This window comes from Plecotus auritus, assembly GCF_963455305.1.
Source record: "Plecotus auritus genome assembly, chromosome: 6".
Taxonomy (NCBI): domain Eukaryota; kingdom Metazoa; phylum Chordata; class Mammalia; order Chiroptera; family Vespertilionidae; genus Plecotus; species Plecotus auritus.
In genome coordinates, this window is record NC_137773.1 from 13,910,952 (window position 1) to 13,935,675 (window position 24,724).

Sequence of the window (24,724 nt, forward strand, 5' to 3'; positions counted from 1 at the left end):
TTAAGTATGGCCCTTGAAAGCCAATGAACCAAGGTCTGGGAAACTGTCAGCTTCTTTCCAGTGTCGGAGGTTTCATTTATTGAAAACTGTCAATAGATTCCAACATAGCATTGTGGTTCTCGGGCTGTGCTATTTAAACCCATTTTATGATTGTCCTGATACACTGGCCTCAATAAAGAAAATAAAATGAATAAATAAATAAAAGCTATCTCATAGTCCTGCCATTTGAAATGAGTCTAAATCAACTGCCTAATGCAAAGCTGACTAAATACCATCTGATCTTTTTTCACTTTCATCTCTCCAATTTTTTTCAGACCAATTTGCATTTAAATGACAAATTTAAGACCCAGAGAGTGGCATTTTGACAGCAAACTGATGGTTTTAAATTCAGGGTACTGAGATGGAGGTGCCCTGTGGTGGTGAAAGAACTGGTCCTCTTGGCTGACGGTGGACCCACAACTCAGAATATAGAATATGAGAGAACAATAGACATTCCTAGACTTCTTCTGGTGCAGTGACCAAAACACAGGCAGCATGCCCCAGGGATCTCTGGGCATGCAGACATTACGGGTTGTCAAAAAAGGGGGGAGAGGGTTGCTTCTGGTCCTTAGTGAGTAGATAAAGACCAGGGATGCTGATGAACAGCGATGGTGCATCATGCAGCTTCCCCATAACAAAGAATTGTCCTTCTCGGAATGTCAATATCCCCCAGCTAAAGACCCCTGCTCTAGTCCAATTCCCTCATTTTAAGTATGAGAAACTGAGGCCCAGAAACAATGTTTGTCCCAGTCTTAAACTCTCTAAGACAAGTGGTTTCTCCACTTTCTTTGATCACCAAGCATAGCATCAGGACAGCAGGAGTTACCATTAGCACAATGTTAGTGAAGAAATATTTCGAGGTCAGTCAAGTGCAAGACTTACTCTCCATTTAATAGTTGTGTGACAACAGGCAAAAGAAAATGAGTCTTGCTAACCTTCAGTTGCCCCATCTGTAAAATACGGTTAATTCCTCTTTCATAGTTTTTTATGAAGAGTGTTTTTGATACTGTATAGCGAGTGTAACATAGTCCCCCAGTACATGGTACACACTCAGTAAGTGGAAAATATTAGTAAAATATTAAAATGTTATAAACAGTAGATATTATCCATCCAGACCTGTTGGCAAAGCTTGCTTGTGTATTTTACACGAATAGCATGTATTGCTGTCCCATCCCTAAAAGAAGGAATTATCTGCGGAGAAATGTTTCAGGTCAGAAGTTGTAAAGTCAAAGCAGGAAAATCATGTATCATCCGTAGGTATTAGCTTTAAAATCCATGAACTACTTCCAACTTTGTCCATCATTTCTTAGGTCAGAATATTCACAGCTGCCTTGATTAGATTAAGACAAAAAGGTGACCAGATAGCCTTCCAGATGCCCCTGGTTTCCTGTTGACCCCAGCATGGAAGGTTAGGGGAGACCCACCTTGGGCTCTGACTGCACGGAGCTTTCTCTTGTGCGAGTGTCATGAATAGTGCCACTCTATTTTTTTTTTTTTTATCAATAATGTCCCTTTTTTCGAACTGTAATTCTTAAGTTATTTTTTGTTGGCCAAAGATTGGGCACATATAATCAGCTAAGGATTGTTGGCTGCTTTGGAAAAATCAGTCAGTAGGGAGGGGATTAACTTTTCCATGTTCCTCTTGGTGGTTTCCTAGAGATGGGAACTGTGAGTCAGGTTATGCAGAGTGAGTCTTGTACTGCGCTCTCTGTGCTGAGGTCAGGGAGGAGTGGAGGTGGAAGCTGGCCACACAGGAGCCAACGTTGCCTCCATGGCACGCTTTCACATTTTCCATCTCTTCTCTGTATTAACTTCCTGTAGGTCTTTATTTTAACAAGAGTATCTGCAGTTCTTAATACAATTCTTATCATATCATTTAATGCAAAAACTAAAACTTTTCAGGAACAAGTTTTCAAGGTTGAACAGCAAAGTTAACAAAATTTCTGAGGTTCGAGCTGGGTTTTCCAGGCCTTATCCAGAGTGTGACCCACTGTGCTAACAAGTGAAAAAATAATACCGAATTGAAAAGCTGATTCCACATTAGTTTATATATTCATTTCACCTGAAAAACCCACCTGTCTACATGAGAGTCCATGACTGACTAGCACTGTCACTTTCCAGTTGTCTTCAATGTGACAGATTAAGTTGCAAAATACTAAGATTTTTAAAATAAACCTCAAACCAACAAGAGGTCTACTTAACATTTCTTTTTCCCAAGTGTCTTCTAGAGAGGTAAAAAAAAAAGTCTCTCTCCTAATGTTAGAAGAGTCCTTCCTATTATCCCTTGCATTCTTCTATTTGTGTGTGTGTGTGTGTGTGTGTGTGTGTGTGTGTGTTTCCTTATAGAATTTGCTTTGGATTAAAGTTATGGACTTCTCTTGCTTATGTCTTCAAGTTTTCAGCTCTCTTTTTTGCATTTAAGTTTTATGTTGTTTATTTGTCTGCTAATAACTAAGTATATACATATTTGAGAATTTAGTTACTCCTGCCTTTCTACCACATTGATTCTTGCATACCTGAAATGCCTCCAGCAGCATTATTTTTGAGAGATCCATAGCCACCAGTTTTCCAAGTAAAGCTGCACCAAAAATACCTCTATGTGGGGGCATTCTTCATTCCGCATTTTCTGTATTTATGGGTATTGTGTCTATATTGTCTTTATCCATTGTGCCTAATTTTGTGTTATACAAAGCCACTAAGATCTTTTAAATCTATTTCTTGTGCTGGGAATTAGTTTTTTTAATACATTAAAAAGATACAAATAATTAGAAGTCCTATTCTCTATGATCATCAGTCTTTCTAAAGACCAGTAGCATTTATCTATATATAGTTTACTTTAACCACCAATCTTCATCTAGTGGCATCAGTCAATTTAATTAGCACATTCTCTACTTTGTCTTCCAGATTTTTTATAAAGATATTAAACAAAATGGGACCCAATATCGATCCTTGTGGGACCCAACTGGAAACTTCTCCCCAACTAGACGGACTACCAATTACGATTTCTCTCTATATACGGTTAGCTAGCCAGTTTTTAATCCATTTATTTGTATTTCTGTTGGGGCCAATTTGTTTAGCTGTTCCCTTTAAAATAATGTATGCATTCTTTGCAGATAACCTATGGACTTGTATCCACGGAAATGTGGGAATAAGTTAAATGTTTTTGTGTGACCCTAATGGGGTTTTCCCAGGTTTGCTTTTGTAAAATACAGCGATGATGAATCTAAGCTTCAGTGTTCCATTCAGTTGAGATTGTTGTGCTAGAGAAAGAAACCAAGTGGATCATCTCTTGAGATTCCTGTTCATTGGTATTGAGAGGGTAGAGTGTCATTCCATACTCTGCCATTCCTTAGTGCTCTTGTGTGTCTTTGGGCTAGTCTAGTGGAATAGGTGAAGACGAATTGTGCATTTCTCCTGTTGGTTGGCTCAGAACTGAGGAACTTGTTTTTGTCCTAGATTATGAATTTGTGCCTAAGAATGTTATGTTTGCATCAAGTCCTTGTTGCTTCGTTGTTACTTATTTTACAAATAAGTATTACCTTGGCCGACCCAGCACTATTTTATTGATAGAAAGGAGGCAGTGATTGAGATTGTTCTGCATCAAAACTCTTGAATGAAATTTTCCAAAGAAAGCCTATTTTTGACTACTACTTAGAGTTTAGTTTCTGAGTTTTCATGTTTGCAATTCTTAATTGGCAAATTGTCATTCATATTGACCTCCATATTGAAGGAGGAGGAAGATGAGGAACAGGAGGAGGAAGATGAGGAACAGGAGGAGGAAGAGGAGGAGGATGATGATAATGATGATGATGATGATGATTGTCACCATTTTACCTTATCACACACTACTTGTCCGACTCCAGCTTTTTAAAATTTCTATTTCTTGGCGAGGCAGTGAATGATATTAAATGCTTGTGAATCTTTCTTACAAGGGCTTGATGCCAGATGAGCTGTCATTATTGTATCTTCTGAGTATCATGTTCTTCCTTAATTTTATTGCCCTAACCTCAAATTCCTCTGTACTCATTATTATTGCTCTTGAGGTGAGGAACAAGGATGGTTAACCTATTAAATAATGACTTTGTTTTAAGTTGTTTTTTAACTTGGTTACTTGTTGTATTGCGTATAGTAACAGAGTATGATAAACTAGATTCCAGGAGATGTTTGAAACTCTGTTCATCACTATTTTAGTCCTAATCCCCTAAGCATCCAGTCCCTACTATGTCTGTTCTCTCAGGCTCTCTCATTTGTGTTGTTCTTGTTTGGAATTCTAGCTACTGTTTTTGAAATTGAAGTAGACTGGTTTGATTGGGCTGTATTCTGGGTAGAATGCTAATGATTTAGAAAATGTCCTACAGCTGGAGTTTAGGTTTATGATGAAAACAGTTGTATTTTTTCAAAATCAAAATCAAAGTATACTACATGATTGGTCTAATGACTGGGTAAAGTTACATGAAAATTCAGAAAATCCTCAGATCATAAGGATATTTTAAAGAAAATGTGTCTCTTTGGTGCATTAAATTGTTCAGTTGATAGTTTGAAAGAGTTAATGATACCCTGATGACCTGTTAAAGAGAATGCTCAATGATTTACATTGAAATATGAATCGTAATGTCTTCTGCTTTTTAAAATATTTATTGTTGAAAGTATTATATATGTCCCCTTTTTTCCCATTGACCCCTTCTAGCCTGCTCCTCCCCACCCACCCCACCCTGGGCCTTCACTACCCTATTGTCTGTGTCCATGGGTTATGCATATATGCATGCAAGTGCTTTGGTTGATCTCTTCCCACCCACCCCTGCCTTCCCTCTGAGATACTGTCCTGTGTTTGGTATGTCTATTCTATCACCTGAGTCCTCTTTCAGGTTCATAATTAAACTGAGAAACAAGGACCAGCATTCAAAACTTTAAATAATGAGCTGTTAAACCTGTAACTTGTAAAAGCATCACGATATATGGGACAATCCTCAGAGGCAGCAGGATGCAGTGGGAAGCTGATGCCTTTTCGAATCACACTCAACTGGGCTCACATTCAGGCATGGTCTTTCACGAACCGTGTGCCATTAGATGTGTTTAACCTTTCCATCCCTCAAGTTCCTCAACTGAAAACTGAAACACTAATTTCTGCCTCATTGAGCTACTGTGAGCATTAAATTAGATAATTAAGGGCCTTTATGGTGCCAGGCAAAGAGCACTCAATAGTTGCTATTATTCTGGAGGTGATAGCAGGGAGTATATGTTTCTCAAGGGGTTTTTTTGTTGCTCTATTACTATTACTATTTTTCTGATTATAAAAGTAATTCAGGATCATTATTTTTTATAAAAAGTGCAAAAGGCAATGAAAACCACCTAAACCCGCACACCTAGATATAATCATTGTCAACATTGCCTTTTATTTACAACTAGAGGCCCGGTGCACGAAATTCATGCACAGGGGGGCGGGAGGGTGTCCTTCAGCCCAGCCTGCACCCTCTCCAATCTGGGACCCCTCAAGAGATGTCCAACTGATAGGGTTCGGGCCTAAATGGTCAGTCGGACATCCCTCTCACAATCCAGGACTGCTGGCTCCCAACTGCTCACCTGCCTGCCTTCCTGATTGCCCCTAACTGCTTCTGCCTGCAAGCCTGATCACCCCCTAACCACTCCCCTGCCAGCCTAATTGATGCCTAACTGCTCCCCTGCCAGCCTGATTGCCCCTAACTGCCTTGCCCTGCTGGCCTGGTCTCCCTAACTGCCCTACCCTGCAGGCCTGGTCCCCACCAACTGCTCTCCCCTACAGTCCTGGTCCCCCTAACTACCCTCCCCTGCAGGCCTGGGTCCCCCCCCAAATGCCCTTCCCTGCAGGCCTGGTTGCCCCCAACTTCCCTCCTCTGCCAGCCTGGTCACCCCTAACTGCCCTCCCCTGAAGGCTTGATTGCCCCCAACTGCCCTGCCTTGCAGGCCTGGTCCTTCCCAACTGCCCTCCCCTGCTGGCCTGATCACCCACAACTGCCCTCCCTTGCAGGCCTGGTTCCTCCCAACTGCCCTCCCCTGCTGGCCATCTTGTGGTGGCCATCTTGTGTCCACATGGGGGCAGCCATCTTTGACCACATGGAGACAGCCATCTTGTGTGTTGGAGTGATGGTCAATTTGCATATTACTCTTTTATTAGATAGGATTAGTGATATGTTTACATACATAATTTTGCTCTACTATTGTGTATACTGCTGTTTTCTACTTAATCTCTTTGTATATTTTACTTAAATATACATCATTTCTAATAGCTATAAGACATTTTATTGAACTTATTTTCCATAATTTATGGAATGAGTACCTGTTGTTAGATATTTGCATTGTTCCTAAGTACTTTTCTATTATAAATAAGTCTAAAATAAGCATCCCATTGCTGACTTGTTTGTACATGATTGATTCCTAATCTATTTCTTAACATGGAATTCCTGGGTCAAAAAGTGTCTTTAAAACAGTGACCCATGCCGAAACCGGTTTGGCTCAGTGGATAGAGCGTCGGCCTGCGGACTGAAGGGTCCCAGGTTCGATTCCGGTCAGGGGCACGTACCTTGGTTGCAGGCACATCCCCAGTAGGGGGTGTGCAGGAGGCAGCTGATCGATGTTTCTCTCTCATCGATGTTTCTAGCTCTCTATCCCTCTCCTCTCTCTTCCTCTCTGTAAAAAATTAATAAAATATATTTAAAAAAAACAAAACAGTGACCCACATTGCCAAGTTGTTCCCCAGAAAATTTCTACTATAGTGTACATACCTACTAGCACCATATGAGAGCATGGCAGTACACACACACACACACACACACACACACACACACGCACACACACAAACACATACCACCCAGCCCTTAAAATGACCAATAGAAAACTGATGTCTGTGTCCAGTTGTCAAAAGTCTTAGAGAAGTGGAGATAAAAACCCATTTTTCCCCCCTGTCCAAAAGCCATAGAGAATGAAACAACAATAGAACAAAACAACACTCAACTCAAACTGAGGCTCTGCAGAGAGGCAGAGATGCATAAGCAGAGCCAACATTGCTGCAAGCAGAATCCAGAGGAATTTACTCAAGCTGTAGTTGAGCAAATGGGGAGACCTTATAGGAAGGTCCACATCAAAATGAAGCATCTACACAAAGAAACAACATGGCAGCCATTCAGAAAAACTGCCAATGAGTCCATTTCCTTTTCTCTCTCTCCCTTTTCCTTCCTTTCCCCTCCCCTCTCCTCTCCTCCCCTCACCCCCCAACACACATACATGAGCAACAGAGAGAAACTCAGGATGCAAAAGACAGATAATGACTCTTTTATTGGGGGGGGGGGGAAAGTACTTTTTGATAAATTAAATTTTTTCATAATAAATGTTGTTTGTTTTTACCAAAAATTGAAAGAGAATATAAAACAAAAGGTGAAGGATGGGATGATAAACAAAAGGTAATTAAGGAGGCAAAATGAAAGCAAAACAATCTTTATAGAAACTAATAATTAAATCTAAAATAGTAAGAAAGAGAATCAGTATGGAAAACATCAAGGCATTAACACAAAGTTCAGGCTGTAGAAAATGATGCCAAATGCAGAGGAAAAGAGATGTAGAGATATAGACCTCTTAGAGTAAACACAGTAAATATATAGGACAGGACAGTGGTTTAAACACGCAGAACCATGATGTCAATGAAGTGTAGATGGAAAATATGGAATAGAAAAAATACAGCCATGTGCCACATAACAATGGGGGATGTTCTAAGAAATACATTGCTACGTGATTTCATCACTGCACGAACCTCATGCACTTACACAAGCCTAGATGGCACAGCCTACTCCATACCAGGGCTATAGAGCAGAGCCTATTGCTCCGAGGCTACAAGCTGTACAGCATGTTACTGTACAAAGAACAGCACAAGATTAAATCAAGCACAAGAGATAATGATGCAATCAAGAGACACAGTAAACAGGAGGAGATGTGTGAGGCTGCTGCTAGCATAACACAGCCTACTATTTTGCAGCAAGCTGCTTTTTCAGGAAGTAGAAAGAGTACACTCTAAAATAATAACAAAAAGTATACTATAGTGAATACACAAACCAGTAACATAGTCGTTTATTATTATTGCACTAGAGGCCCGGTGCATAAAATCCGTGCACAGAGGAGGGTGGTCCCCTCAGCCCAGCCTGCACCCTCTCCAATCCGGGACCCCTCGGGGGATGTCTGACTGCCGGTTTAGGTCCGATCCTGGGGATCGGGCCTAAACTGGCAGTCGGACATCCCTCTCACAATCCGGCACCTCTGGCTCCTAACTGCTCACCTGCCTGCCTTCCTGATCACCCCTAACTGCCCCCCCCTGCCAACCTGGTTGCCCCCAACTGCCCACCCTCCTAGCCTGGTTGCCCCACGCAGCCTGCTATTCAGTCATTTGGTCGCCGCTCACTAAACCCCCTGCTGGCCTGGTTGCCCCATACAGCCTGCTGTTCAGTCATTTGGTCATCTCTCACTAAACCCACTGCCGGCCTTGTTGCCCAAGGCAGCCTGCTCGTCATTACTGTTACTGTGACGGTGTCCCAGACAATTTGCATATTCCTCTATTATTAGTATAGATAAGCATTAGGCACCATGCATGATTGTACATACTATACTTTTATATGATTGGCAGTGCAGTAGGTTTGTTTACACCAGCATCACCACACATGTGAGTAATGTGTTGCCCTAAGACATGGAAATGGCTATAACTTTATTATAATCTATGGAAGGAATTTTCAACCTTTTTTATCTCATGGTGCACACAAACTAATTAGTAAAATTCTGCACCACACCAAAAAATATATATTTTGTCCATCTGACCAAAAAAAAAAAAGGTATGATTTTGATTCATTCACACTGGACAACTATTGTTGTGTTGGCTGTTGTCATTTTTTATTTGACAATCTAAAGAAAAAGAGGTCACTGCCCTTGCCCAGCCCATGTGGCTCAGTGGTCAAGAGTCAACCTATGAACCAGGAGGTCACAGTTGGATTCCTGGTCAGTGCACATGCTTGGGTTGTGGGCTCAATCCCCAGTAGGGGGCGTTCAGGAGGAAGCCAATCGATGATTTTCTCTCATCATCGATGTTTCTATCTCTTCTCTCTCTCCCTTCCTCTCTCTGAAATCAGTAAAAACACATTTAATAAAAAAAAAAAAAATAGGTCAGTGCCCTTGTGTTGAATATTTTAAAAATTCTTGTGGCACACTGGTTGAAAATCGCTGATCTATGGAATTATAAAATGTGGGTCATTGTTGACTGAAAAATCATTTTGTGGCACATGACTGTATTTATATCTGACATCAATAACTAATTATAATAATTATACTAATATATAATTCTTGAATGCCTTCTCTGTGCTTAGACAGTTTACATATATTATGTCATAAGTCCCTAGTATTGCCATATATTATTATAATTTCACAAATGATTAACTGATACCCAGAGAGTGTAATTAACTTAAGGTTAGACAGCTAAGAAATGGTTGAACAGAAAATATGACTAGAGGCTACACTCTTAACTGCTATGCTATATATTATATATTTATACATATCTACAATGAAATTAATCAGTAGGGCAAAAGGATATACTGTATTCCAAGATTAAAAATTAGACAATCTCACTCCCTCCTTGTTATATTCTTCCGAAATTGCTAAGCTTCCGAAAAAGTGAATGAGCTACAAGGAAGAAAAAGTGAATGAGCTATAAGGAAGAAAAAAGATAGGTCTCAAACTACCCCATAGAAATATTAAATTTTATAAGACAATGGAAAATGTGGCAGGGTTCTGGGGGGAAGAAAATATAACCTAAGAATATTATTATTGACATATAAAGACAAAAGAAAGACAGTCTATCCTCAACATTCAAGATCTTAGACCAGCCTTGGACAAACTACTGCCCGCAGGCCGGATCCGGCTGTTCTATCTGGTTCTCTTGCTCTCCCCTCCACTCCTTTACCTTGAATTTATATTAGTTGACACAAACACTCCATCCATGCTTTTGTTCCAGCCCTCCGGTCCAGTTTAAGAACCCATTGTGGCCCTCGAGTCAAAAAGTTTGCCCACCCCTGTCTTAGACAGTCTATCCTCAACATTCAAGCATCTATGAGTCCTTATTTTAAAAAACAAAATAATAGTTTAAAGAAAAAAGTCTAGCCCGTAATAAAAGATAGTCAATATGAGGAACTTTAGAATAGGAAAAGGCAGTATGCTAGCATTTAGAACTAAAGGTGACATCCAAAACTGAAGCTATACAATTCCAGAAGTTAAAGTTACAGAATAAAAGATAATTGAAATATTTTTTAAAACTAGATACTAAAGATATGTAAAAAATATCAGGTTAGGTCTTATTGAGAAGGGAGAAAGTGTTTGTTTTCTAATTTATAACAAGAACTTAATATTTACTTTTTCGTTTTTAGAGCTTATGAATAAGAGATTGAAGATTAAGGATATGTTTTAAATTAACATGGATAACTACTATGAGAGTATTCTCACTGGGTCTACCATAGACTGCCTACACTAGGGTCACCTGGGAGGCTTGCTTAAACAGTCGATTCTACCTGAGACATTATAAACTAAAACCTTTCGTGGGAAAGCTGAGGGATCTACCTTTTATTCTCTCAGATCTCTGTGGTATACACTGAAGCATGGAAGACTGAGGACCATTACGGTAGAAGAATCAAAAACTGACAATTCATCTTATAAAAACCTTTGATAATAAAAAAGAAGTAAAGAAAGATGCAGATAATGTAACTAAAGCTAGACATCAGAAATAAGGATAAAGACATCTTAAAATCAAAGTTAGAGCAGAAATTAATATTTAAGACCAAGCTTGTTTTAACTGTTATAATTAGAGCAAATTATCAACTCACCTATCAAAATAATATGTTAAAGTTGAATCAAGCAACTAACCCCCACAAATGCTATTTATTAGCAATACTTCTAAAGTAAAGGTATTGGAAAATATTCTAAGTCAAGTCATATGGAAAAAACAAGTGAGGCAAATATAAATCAAAGAAGATTGAGGATTGAACATTATTACTGTATAAAGATGAACTGAAGAAAAAGATATATTAATACAAATATATTTTATAAAAATTGCAATCCAAAATAAAGATATTAATTAATAAGTCATATGTAGTTAATAAACTTCACATTAAAATAGCCTCTAAATAAATCAAAATGACAAGTAAAAAAGAGAAAATGACAGAAACATTAGGTAAGTAGTATATTGAATAAAGTTTATTAATTTATAAACTCATTTTTATACAACTTATTTGTCAAAGATACAATAAAAATTAAATTGAACATTTACAAAATAATAGCAATTTAAAATGTTAAATAAATCTAAGGAATGTGGTTTAAATAGTTAACAATGAGAAAGTTGTAGCTTCAAACACCTTTGTAGCAAATAATTTTGTAAAATGAATTAAATGCATAATTCAACAAGTTTAAAAATGAGCAACAAAATATCTAAAAGCAGAAGAAAGTATTAATCAATATCAAATGAAAAAATCAAAACAAAATAATGTAGAAATATATCAGTTCTTTACAAAGAAAGCTAAGTAAAATAGGGAAATAAATGATCAAGAAAAAAACTTATTAAAGTAACAAAGAGGGAGCCAATATCGATACACCAAAGTAAAAAAAATAAGTAAAATAATAATTATACTAGAGGCCAGGTGCACGAAATTCATGCACGGGGGAGGAGGGTGTCCCTCAGCCCAGCCTGCACCCTCTCCAATCTGGGACCCTTCGAGGGATGTCCGACTGCCTGTTTAAGCCTGATCCCGGTGGGATTGGGCCTAAATGGGCAGTCGGACATCCCTCTCACAATCCAGGACTGCTGGCTCCCAACTGCTCACCTGCCTGCCTTCCTGATTGCCCCTAACCGCTTCTGCCTGCCAGCCTGATCACCCCCTAACCACTCCCCTGCCAGCCTGATTGATGCCTAACTGCTCCCCTGCCAGCCTATTTGTCCCTAACTGCCCTCCCCTGCAGGCCTGGTCACCCCCAACTGCCCTCCCCTGCAGGCCTGGTACCCCCCCAACTGCTCTCCCCTGCAGGCCTGGGTCTCCCCCAACTGCTCTCCCCTGCAGGCCTGGTCACCCCTAACTGCCCTTCCCTGCAGGCCTGGGTCCCTCCCAACTGCCCTCCCCTGCTGGCCTGATCGCCCACAACTGCCCTTCCTTGCAGGCCTGGTCCCTCCCAACTGCCCTCCCCTGCTGGCCATCTTGTGGTGGCCATCTTGTGTCCACATGGGGGCAGGATCTTTGACCACATGGGGGCAGCCATCTTGTGTGTTGGAGTGATGGTCAATCTGCATATTACTCTTTTATTAGATAGGATAGAGGCCTGGTGCATGGGTGGGGGCCAGCTGGTTTGCCCTGAAGGGTGTCCCAGATCAGGGTGGGGGTTCCCTTGGGGCGTGGGGTGGCCTGGGTGAGGGGCCTGTGGTGGTTTGCAGGCCGGCCATGCCCCCTGGCGACCCAAGCGGAGGCCTTGGTATCTGGGGTTTATTTATCTCCTATAATTGAAACTTTGTAGCCTGGAGCAGAGCCAAGCCTCTGCTTGCTCCGTGGCAGCAGCCATTTCTATTGGGATTTATGTATCTTCTATAATTGAAACTCTGTAGCCTTAAGTGGAGGCCTGGGCTAGCCAGGGTGTGTGGAAAGCTTGGCTTCCTCCATCACCGTGGGCAACCCTAGCCTCCTGCTCTTTCCAGCTCTGTGGCTGCCGCCATTTCTGTTTGGGTTTATGTATCTTCTATCATTGAAACTTTGTAGCCTTGAGTGGAGGCCTAGGCCAGCAAGGGCAGGTGGAAAGCTTGGCTTCCTCCATTGCCGGGGAAACCCAAGCCTCCCTCCTGCTCTCTGTGGCCGTAGCCATCTTGGTTGGATTTATTTGCATATTCGCTCCTGATTGGCTGGTGGGCGTGGCTTGTGGGGGTAGCAGAGTGATGGGTAATTTGCATATTACTCTTTTATTATATAGGATTATATAGGATAGAAAGGTGACATTAAAAGAAATGCAGAGATCTTAGTAAATGTGGATAAAATACATGACATTCTTAGAAAATATAAATTAGCAAAACTGACCAAAGGAAAAAAATAAAAACAGACCAATTACCAAAGATAAAACTAAAAAAACAGACAGAAAAATGTTAACACCCTCATCAAAAGGTCATATGGGCGATTTTCAATGGGTGTGCCGCTGCACACTGGTATGCCCCAGGAATTTTTAAAACATATAATACCTGACTACTTAGGAGCACTGACTTCTTTTCCCTTAGATTGTCAAATAAAAAAATGATCAACAGCCAACACAACAGCTGACTGGTGTGAATGAATCAAAATTATACCTATTTTTTGTCAGATCTGCAAAAAATAATTTTTGGTAGCAGAAAGAGGAAAACTTCCAAATGATTCTGGAAAGTAGCATAATATAAATAAGATGCCAAAAACAAATGTAAAAGAACAAACGTACATAAAGGAAACTGGGTTTACTTCACTAACAAATGTCACAGAGGGGGAAAAAAAATCCTTATATAAACCTACCAAGTTGAATCCAGAGACTACTAAAAGCAAATAACAGCATCATCACAGTGTCATTTCAGAAGAGAATAATAATATATTTAACCTTATAAAGAGATTTAATTTCTATATTTCTTTTTTCTTGCCATTCTCAACAGGTAAAACTTTTCTTTCCACAATTAGCCTAATTTTGGTGGGTCTCCTTTCTAGATACATCTTTAAAGCACAGGGTTATTTTTATTTATATATTAAAAAATATATAAGAAAGTAAAAGCCACATAAATCCCACCTTTCCCTGAAGAAAGAGACACCAATGCTATCTGGTAATTATTTTGATACATCTATTACGTCTATTTATACATCTATGTGAACAGCTTCTCTCTCGCACTTTCCCTTCAGCAGTATTATTTGATTGCTCTTTGCAATCTATGAAGTTTATAATGTTATTTTTGCTTGTGTTTCTCACATTTCTTAAACAATTGAGTATCTTTTCATATGCTATTGGAATTGACTTCCCTTTGAATTGCCTACTCTTATTTTTATCCCATTTTCTTTGTTGTCAGTTTCAAGAGTTGTAAGTATAATAGATATATGAACCATTTGTTCGCATGTGCATTGCAGATCATTTTCCAAGCTCTCATTTATGTCATACAAGTTTTTATTTTTATATTGTCTAGTTGTTCGTGCTTTTGTAATTTGTGTCTTCTGAAATGGATAAAAATTCCTCTTAAAACTCCAAGATAAGCATACGGTCTTCTAAATTTTTCTGAAAATTGTTCTTTGTATACCTAATTTATTGTTTCACGCTTTCCATTTAATCCATCTTGAAATACCAATATGTTGGTGCAAGATAATGGTCAACTTTATATTTTTCCAAGGGTAAAACCAGTAGCACAAGCATTATTGCACTATTTTTCAAAACCTGTGTCCCTAGTATAGGAGAATGGGATGGTAGAAGCACTTCTGTTTTTTACTTCACATCTTTCTGTAGTTAAGATGAGTATATGTTATGTAAAGTTTAAGATTTAAGAAACTGGTGTGTGTAAACATACTCTCACCTGATTTTCTAGAGACTTCTCTCTCTCTCTCTCTCTCTCTCTCTCTCTCTCTCTCACACACACACACACACACACACACACACACACACACACACAGGCACACACTTACTATACCTCACTATACTTTCCACACTTACACATACAAACCACACACAAACATGTCTTACTTTTCCCACTTCTTCATGTATCACTGAACCAGAATAACCTAAGATAATTACATATAAATAGCTCATGCTCATTTCTAATAGTTATTGCTTATATTATACTAGAGGCTCAGTTCACGAAATTTGTGCACAGGTAGGGTCCCTAGGCCTGGCCAGCAATCAGGGCAGATCTGTGGGGTGACCAGTGGGGTGATTGGGGCCCCTGCTCACACCTGCTTTGGCTGGCCTGGTGCCACCATCTCACCAGCCCCACCCACCGCCACCAGTTGCCTCCCTCTGTGGGATGACCTGCGGGGCAATCAGGGGTTCCCGCTGGCACCTGCCTTGGCTGGCCTGGCACCACCCGCTCGTCAGCCCCACTCCCCACCACTAGTCGCCTCCTTCTGCGGGGCGAACAGCAGGGCGATCGGGGGGACCCCCACTGGCACCGCCTTGGCTGGCGACCTGGCGATACCTGCTTGCCGGCCCTGCCCCCCCGCCATCACCGCTGGTCGGGGCCTGTGGGCAGCTCCTGCATTGAGCATCTGCCCCTGGTGGTCAGTGTGCCTCATAGTGACCAGTCGTTCCACCGGTCATTCCGCTGTTGAGTCGATTTGCATATTAGGGTTTTATTATATAGGATTCTTATAATTTTTGTTGTCTGAAAGAAGGGAGCGGGGGGAAGCAGGAAGTTAGGGGGCAGGAGGAGGTGGGTGATCTGGACTAACAGTAACTGCTCTTCCCCGGGAGCAGTCATGCCCATGCTGTTCAGCTTTCGTATTGAAGTTGTCTCCAGAGTCAAGATTCCAGTGACACAGTTGGACAGAGGCCCCCTATTCTTTTCCAAGCTGGGACATACCTATAACAACACTGCGCATGGCTCCCTGCAGATACAGGTCCCCATGGAAAACTAGTACTTCTCTAACTCAGTGCAGTAGAGTGACACTCAGGAGACTCAACACTCAATCTCAGCTCTGACACTTTATAAGCCATATTTCTAACATCAGACAACTCCACGTGTCTTGTCATCTCCACCTTAAGCATCATTGAATGTCTACTGAATCATCCTTCCTGAAATGTGTTAATTCCATAGCCTCATATCTATTAAATATACTATCATTTATTTCTACTATATGCAAATTTGCTCATTAATTTAAAATTACAAACACTTGCACAGAGCATATATCCTACTCTGTGATTAGGAACAATTTTTAACATTTTTTTTTTTAAAAATATGGAGAGCCCAAACCAGTTTGGCTCAGTGGATAGAGCGTCGGCCTGCGGACTGAAGGGTCCCGGGTTCGATTCCGGTCAAGGGCATGTACCTTGGTTGCGGGCACATCCCCAGTGGGAGGTGTGCAGGAGGCAGCTGATCGATGTTTCTCTCTCATCGATGTTTCTAGCTCTCTATCCCTCTCCCTTCCTCTCTGTGAAATATCAATAAAATATATTTAAAAAAATAAATAAATAAAATAAAAAAATATGGAGAAAAGGCTATAATGAGAAATATTATCAAATAATTTCCTGGGTCAAGGACACCTAAAAGTACTTTGGACCCAACTCTTATTCTGAAAATGGCTCATCCAAAAACATATACTTCTTACATTGTCTATATTGGAAGAGAAATTAAATAGTAACGTAGTAAATAACATAGCTGACAGGCCCATTAGATTATGATAATATTGGGCCCTGGTGTAGTAACACTTACAGTTTTACACTGTTTCCTGTGATACCTCATTTAATTATCTCAGACCACCAGATAAAAGGGAGTGTTGGGGAGGTCAAGAATTCCTCCCGTTTACCCTCCTTTAGTTCTTCTGGCTGGACTAAAATAAAATTTATAGGAGACCTAGAGTAGCAGGGGAGAAAAAAATTAATACATGCACATGGGACATTCACAATATTTCAGATCATCAATTGAGACTCAAAGAAATGATCAAACCAGGCACTTTTTTATACTTTTTTTTTAAAATATATTTTATTGATTTTTTACAGAGAGGAAGGGAGAGGGATAGAGAGTTAGAAACATCGATGAGAGAGAAACATCGATCAGCTGCCTCCTGCACACCTCCTACTGGGGTTGTGCCCGCAACCAAGGTACATGCCCTTGACCGGAATCGAACCTGGGACCTTTCAGTCCGCAGGCTGACGCTCTAGCCACTGAGCCAAACCGGTTTTGGCCACTTTTTTATACTTTTGAGACAAAGAAACAATACATTTCTGAGGAAATTGACAGGATAGTTAATACCCATTAGGAAGGAATCTAAGCAAGGTCTGGGCTTGGGTAGTAAATTAGTGAAGGTTATGCAAGGCTTGTTTATTTATTTATTTTTTTTATGTGTGCTCACTTATTTTTTTTTATTAAGGTATTATATGTGTTCTGATCTGGATTCTCTTTACTGTGAGAGAGGGTGTTTCTCAGCCCTCAGCGGTAGCCAGGGCACCCATCACATGGGAGACTTACTTACCTCCTGCTTTTCGTGGGGAAGAGAGGTCAGGGTTTTCTTCTTGCACAGGCTGTTTCTTAAGTAACTTTAATTCAAAATCATCACTATGCCAATATGCATATTTTGGGGGCCTGATATCATCCCCATTTCATAGATGAGAAAATGGATCATCTATGAAGACATCATGAGACCCGCTTGCAGGACCAGCCCTGGAAGCTACCTGCCTGCTCTGGGTCACCACCTGGTCAGTGTCCCTGTGAGGCCCTCCCATGCAGTGGGCCTGCCATCTCCTGTCTGGCAAGAAGGCAGAAACATGCCATGACTCCTAGAATGAGAATCACAACCAAGGAATTACATTTTGCAAATATATTTACTGTCAGAATATCCAGGCCACCACTGCACAAAACTTAATAAGCAGCAGAGAAATTTTATATGTCATACTTTGTGGTTTTTATTCTTTTTTTTAATCTTTATTGTTGAGAGTATTACAGATGTCCTGCTTTTTCCCCCCATTGAGCCCCTTCACCCAGTTCCCACCCCACCCCAGGCCTTTACCACCCTGTTGTCTGTGTCCATAGGTAATGCATATATGCTTACAAGTTCTTTGGTTAATCTCTCTCCCCCCTCCCTTCTGAGATTCGTCAGTCTGTTTCATGTCTCCATGCCTCTGATTCTGTTTTATCCACCAGTTTATTTTGTTCATTAGAATTCTTTGTGGTTTTGCAAAGCACACAGCAATACTTTGCCCCTTCGGATGCTCGGTTCCATTCCAGCATTTCAAATACATCACCACTAACATACCATGTGGTTACATCAGGTCTGGGTTCAAACCCACTTTGTAGTGGGTTGCTGGCATAGTCTCTCGGGAGAAATGTGTCCCAGGGTTCAATTTTAAGGCAATGATTCACCTACTTGTAATGTTTCTGATGTTAGTATAATACTTACAGATACTATAAACATTTAATTTCTTCTTTATCAATACCCGCCAATAAGTTGATGGTGTATTTTGCAGCAGATAAAATCTCAGATCCTATTCAATTTAGTAACAGCCCTGGTATCATGAACACAATGATTCCTGAGAAAACTCTGCAAAGATTCTGAACTGTTGAGAAGTATAAAGTCCAAAAGAAAACTGTGTTCCATGGGCAGCTTTGGGAATCAAAGACTGGCATTAAATTTTTATTCCCCATCTTTCCAAGAATGATAAGTTATTTTGTAAAACAACAAGTACAGCACCTCCAGCATCCGTGCGTTCCTAGAGAAATTAGGAATTTTTCATGGCCTCTGCTGAGAAGAGGTTTGCGGGATATTTGATGCTTGTTTCATTTTGGCAAAGGGCACCTGGGGAACCATAAAAATGGACCCAGACATAATTTTGAAATCTCCCTCAGCAATAAACAAGCTGTCTCTGCCTCTCAACACTTGTAACTGCTGCTACAGAAATTTCTGGAAGCTAGATGAGCCTCAAGGGCACCATAACAGGTTCCTCCACTGAGGACACCTGCTATGACTCGCCACAGGGGAGTGAGCATCTCTGAGTCAGTCCTGGAGGACAGGCCGCCAACCCCAGGTGCCACCCTGCGGGTGCCCTGCAGGAAGGAACTCTCAACAGGGAGCACTGCTTCCCGCAGCATCGCAGGTTTCCTCAGCCCGGATCGGGTTGCTTTAGTTCAGCAGTTGAGAATGTTGGCCCCTGAAGCTGTAGTCACTGGCTTCATCCCTATGAGTCCTTCAGCCTCACTTTGCTCCATGCGGGATAACACTAGGCTTTTCTCACCAGGGATGCAGATTTGGAAAGAGCATCACCAATGTGTTGATCACTAAGCAAGTATTTACCAAATTTCTGCTCCTGGAGACCAGCACACTGGTTAAGAGCACAGGCAGAGCTCACTTCGTCAATCCTACTTGATTTTGCATTTGAGACAACCTGGAGTTCCAGCCCCATGACTGTACTTATCAGCCATGTGAGCATAGGAAAGCTCTCTGAGCCTCAGTTTCTTCCTTTGTGAAATGGGAGTTACGGTTCAACCCTCAACAGATGGTTTCAAGGATGGCAGGAGGCAGGATGTAGACAGTACTTGTCAGGTAGTTAGCATTAGATAAACCATAACCCTGAACTTGATGTCTACCATGGAAGGGACCACAAGGACAGAACTCTGTCTTTTCCTGTCACTTAGGAATTGTTTCTAAATTCTGAAGCACTGTCCCTCTCTGTCAGATGGAATAGTCCGCTGCCCCTGGAATACTCTCTTAAACTGTATTAGATCATCAGAAGGCAGAGCATATAACGCAGATGGTACGTGCTGCTGAGTTTCCAAAGAGGGAGATGTTCCCTTCAGACGCATGTTTAGGAAAAGCTTCACACAGTAAAAGGTGCATTCCATCTCAGAAACAGGAGCAAGGAGCATACCTGGGATTTAAACCCAGATCTTTCTTTTCTGTCAGAGAGAGAGAATTTTCAATATTTTACACAGAATCTTGCTGATATTTTATTCTTCGACAAAGCATCCGGTCAGCAGTTGGGTTTGATGTCCTTTCCTGTCTTCCTAAATTCACAATTTTCTTCTTTTCCTAACTCAGTCTGCAGCCTGTACTTTGTAAAGTGCAGTCACTTTCCCTTCCTGCCATCTGCTGACCTCAGATTTAGTGTCAAAATGGAGCGGACAGATGTTTGACAAGGCTGTGTCAGATTAACAGGAGCTCTCCTAACGAGAGTTGGGCTGTGAGAGAGGATGGTGCATTTGGCATGTTCTCATTTGGGTAATTCACCGTGTAATTGGCTAAATGCACAGAAGCCATCAGCCCACAGCTGCACAAGGCATCCCTGGCCGAGGTGGATTTTATGGTTGTTGCTCCAGCTCAGTCTCCCTGAGGGTTTAGCTGGTACCCTGGTTGTGAATAATTCAGCATTTCAAAAGGGGCGCACAAGAAATGACCAATTAACTCCTCCGCCCCTTTATTATGTGGAGGATGGAGATTTTGTTTAGCACACTTGGAGAGCTACCCAATGTTCATTGAAAATTCCTTTTTTAAAAAAAATTTTACAGTCATTGACTTTAAAAACATCAAAAGATCTCAGAGATCATTTGAGCCAGTGCTTCTCAATCTTTAACGTGCATGAGAGCTATCTAGGTACCTTGTCAATGGAACCTTGGTAAAGTGCAGATCTTTATTCATTGGGTCTTGGGTGAGGCTTGAGTTTCTAACAACTCCCTGGTGATGCCAAAGCTGCTGCGTTGACTACCACACTGAACACATGGATGTCACCCAGGGAGCAGACATGAGTTACACCTTGAGTACCAACCTGGAATGACTAGTGGTTGCCTTGACAACTACTGAGAATTCTGTAGTTGACTGAGTCCAGGGGGTCAATTCACAATGCCTATCACAGGCTTAAGAATAGGAAACTTTACTTCAAAATATTCTCTATTTTTTTTGTTGTTGTTTTAAATTACCTTTTACTTTTTTTACAACATTTGGTAGTTCCTTAGTTTTGTGGGGTTTTTTGAGGTATAATATAACATAATTCTAGTTTCAGATGTACAATGTTATGATGATATCCTATAAAATAAAAGCCTAATATGCAAATCGACTGAACAGCAGAACGATCAACAGAATGACCAGTCGCTGTGATGCACACTGACCACCAGGGGGCAGATACTCAATGCAGGAGCTGCTTGCAGGCCCCAGGCCAGCCAAGGCAGGTGCCAGTGGGGGCCCCCCCAGTTGCCCCACAGAGGGAGGTGACTGGAAGCGGCAGTGGGGGTGTGGGGATGGCGAGCGGGCAGCGCCAGGCCAGCCAAGGCAGGTGCTAGCGGGGGCCCCCCCGATCACCCTGCCGGTCGCCCCACAGATCGGCCCTGATTGCTGTCCAGGTCCAGGGACCCTACCATGCACGAATTTCATGCACTGAACCTCTAGTTAGTATATATTACAAAATGATCACCACAATAAATCCAGTTAACATACACCACCATACATAGTTAACAATTTTTTGTGTGATGTTTCATTTTTATGTTCAGACACTGGAACCTAGAAATGCCAGCAGTTTGCTCAGGATTATGTAAGCTAGCTAGAGGTAGAGCTGGGATAACCAAAGCTGCAGTGTAAACCTAGGTTTCTCTCTCTGGCTGCACATTTTTATCACTGACTGCATGTGAAGCTGTTTTAAAACAGCTTTCTTCAGTTCTTCAATCAGCAGAACCAGCCACAGGGTCCAATTCGGATTCAAAAAGCCAGGACACCAAGCCTAGGTCAGCCCCTGAAATTCTCTGAGATGAGGAAGTCTATGCCTGCTCTTTCTAATTCATTCTGATGCTGGGATAAAGGATATGAAAGCCATTTGACAAATCATAAGTGACTTAAATAAATGGAGGACATTTTCATGAAAATTGCTACAAGAGAACATTAAACTTTTCCTCAAGATTATTGATTTTGAAAAAAAATTGTTATTTTATAATTATAAATTATACTTGACATTATCATTGTCATAGGTTGAATTGTATCTGAGACCGTTAAAAATGATGACTTTGAATTGTGTTACTGAGGTCCTTCTGATTTCCCACCCACCTGTAATGTACCTGGCCTGTGCAAAGCATGCAGAGGCATGGGTGTGGGCTCTCTCAGGCCAGCCAGCCAAAGTCTTGTCAGTGGTTCCTTGTTCTGAGATGATACGGCTGCCAATAGCAATGAGACTTTGTGTTTCCTCGTTCGTATTCAGAAGGAGAAGTGGGGAGTTTTTCAATGCAAAGGCTTCCAACAAACCTTTTCTTTCTTTTCATTGGTTCAGTTGACTTAAGCCTCCCATCTCTGAACCAATCCAAGGCAAGGCGAGGAGAAATACCAATGTCAGGTCCACATCTGGAAGAGGGGTCAGTCTCTATTGTTGTTGCAATGGGTGGGATAGATTTAACTACAACACCCACTGCAAGGGACTCACTGGAAAATGTAAAGAATCAGTCTCACCTGCCTATGTAAGGCAGTGACTATCATAGCAACTGTTACCTTCCGTTATGCACCTAATTGTTTGCCAGATGTGATGGTAGGCTCCTTGAATAGCTTGTCTCAATCTTAAAACAAACCTGCATATAATGTAGCTTCATTTTAAAGAAGAGGAGGCTATGTAACCTCATTTTAAAGATGAGAAGACTGAGGCTCAGCTAAGCTGTATAACTTGCCCCAGGTCACCCAGCTAATCAGTAGAGCAGCTAGAATTTAAAGCTGATTCCAACATCTTGTCTTCAAGACTTAATTAACTCTATAGATGTTCTTATCCACACTGGAATTCATCTATGAAATGTAATTTCATATTATCATTATCGTCATAATGAAACTTTCTTTATAAATGCATTTAATTTGGAGAAAGAGAGACATAGTTCCCCTAAGCAAGTGAAGCGGGAAATAAATCTGAAAACCTAGTTTACTGATGGGTGCAAACTCTCCTTCTTAAACTTTAACTCATTCTGTAGGCAAATAACAGAATGGAACATTGTGAGTTACTTCTTGCCTCTGCCCACTATAAGGATAAAGAACCAAGCAAGGCCCCGGAATGAAGCATCAGGAAGAAACGTTACTCACTGTCTTTTCTTAGGCATGTGAATAATGAGGTGTCAGCTTTAGAACTTTCCTGGGAGACTGCAACCTGAGGACTCACACAGCCTGGAATCTGCAGGAAGCTCCCTGCCGCCTGGCTGCCGCGAAGAGAAGCATGTCTGTATTGATGCATTCATGTTTCCCAAGAGTGACTGACCAACTGCTGTGCCGCCCTCTGCCACCACATCCACAGCAGTTTAAGCTGAGAACTGGTTTACCATCCCAGACCTCTCCTGATCCCGATATAGCACAAGTTCAGTTCCTTCACCCGCTTCCCTCTACAACAAGCATGTCAAACTCGTGGCCTGCGGGCCGCATGCCTTGTTTATTTGGCCCGTGTTAGCCTTTGAGTTTGATATGCTTGTTCTACAATAATAAAAGTTACTGTTATACCAATTTGACAGTTGAGAAAACTAAGGCTCAGAAAGGTTAAAATTTCTTGCCCATGATCACACTGCTTAGTGACCTTGCCTTTAACCCTGTCTGCTTTTAACTTAACTTCAGGGCCCACTAGACCCTCTGCCCCCAAAAAAGGTGAATGCTTACTGGTTTACCCTGCAAGTTCCCACAGCCTAAAGGTAAAGACTTTAGGTATTGTGGTAGCCTGTTTAAAATAGAACCTTCTATTTCACAAGGTGGCTCTTCCTAAAATGCTGACACGTACTATGAGGTTAGGTCTATGGTGGTTGCATATGTACTGCACATGGAAAGACTTATTTTTCCCCTTGTCATTGTTCCCTAAACAAATGCAGTATAACAACTACTTACATAGCATTTACATTGTATTAGGTATTATAAGTAATCTAGAGATGATTTAAAGTACAAGGGAGGATGTGCATAGATATATGCAAATACTATACCATCCTATATAATAAGAGAGGGATATGCTAATTACCCATTACACCTTGAGGCGTAACGACCAACCATGTAACGACCAGATCACGGATCTGCAGGAGGGTGGGGCAGCAAACTACAAGCAGGCGGTGAAAAGCTACAGGAGGGTGGGGCAGTGGTGGAGAGCTACAGGAGGGTGGCAGAGAGCTACTGGCACACGGATTCGTGCACAGGGATACTAGTGTTATATAAAGGACTTGAGTATCCATGAATTTTGGTATCTCAGGGGGAAGGGCTTCTAGAACCAATTCCCCTTGGATACAGAGGGACCACTATACTTTTAAGCTTGTACGCACTGTATGCAATAAAGATAAAATAACTGATGCTAATGGCAGTGTTACTATAACAAATGTAAATGGCAAATAATTACAACAATAGGATTTGTAAGCCCCAGATAATTTCTTAATAGAAGAGTGAGAAAATGCAAAAATTCAAGAAATCTTACCTCTGCAATTTCCACTTACTGTCACTTGTGTGTGGGTGGGAAATCTTTTATCTTCCATAAAGTGACATTGTGGCCTGAGTAACTTGAAATGTTAAGGCAGTGAACTGTTAACCACCTGGGAATATCCAGAGCATTCTTTCCAAAGGAGAACACTCTGCAACTACCTAGTGTGCACTCAGTAGTCTAAGAGGTGAAAAAACGTTCACTCAACCACAATATAACATGGGGATTCTAGGAGAGCAAGAGAAGGCCACCAACTTTGACTTTTCGAATCCCTCCCCCAAAATAAATGGAGAAAAAGTCAGCAAATATGGAATGTAAATATAGATGAACTCTGTTGAAATACCCAGGTAGTTGTAAGAAGGTGGCATTTTTAAGAAAAACCAGTAGAATAAAAAAGAGCTGAGATGATTTTCACTCTTTGCTGTTTGTTTGTTTCTATTATGCTATCATAAAGGGCTTGAAATATCACAACATATTATGAGGATGGAGTTAGTACTATTAGCATTTCATAAACAATCCTTTCCATCAAAATCCAGAAATTCATGGATAGCTAGAAGCTAAT

General features: G+C 41.1%; 1 protein-coding gene across 5 annotated transcripts in view; it reads left to right on the top strand.

Moving 5' to 3' along the window:
- GABRB2 (gamma-aminobutyric acid type A receptor subunit beta2) overlaps positions 1–24,724 on the top strand; it is a 203,358-nt gene that overhangs the window by 172,659 nt on the left and 5,975 nt on the right. For 2 of the 5 annotated variants that reach the window (XM_080673118.1, XM_080673119.1), the window contains exon 10: positions 2,944–3,057. The exons of the other annotated variants lie outside the window; for them this stretch is intronic. In XM_080673118.1, coding sequence (XP_080529244.1) covers positions 2,944–3,057 — 114 coding nt within the window. The remainder of the gene's footprint in view (positions 1–2,943; positions 3,058–24,724) is intronic. 5 annotated transcript variants of the gene reach the window in all.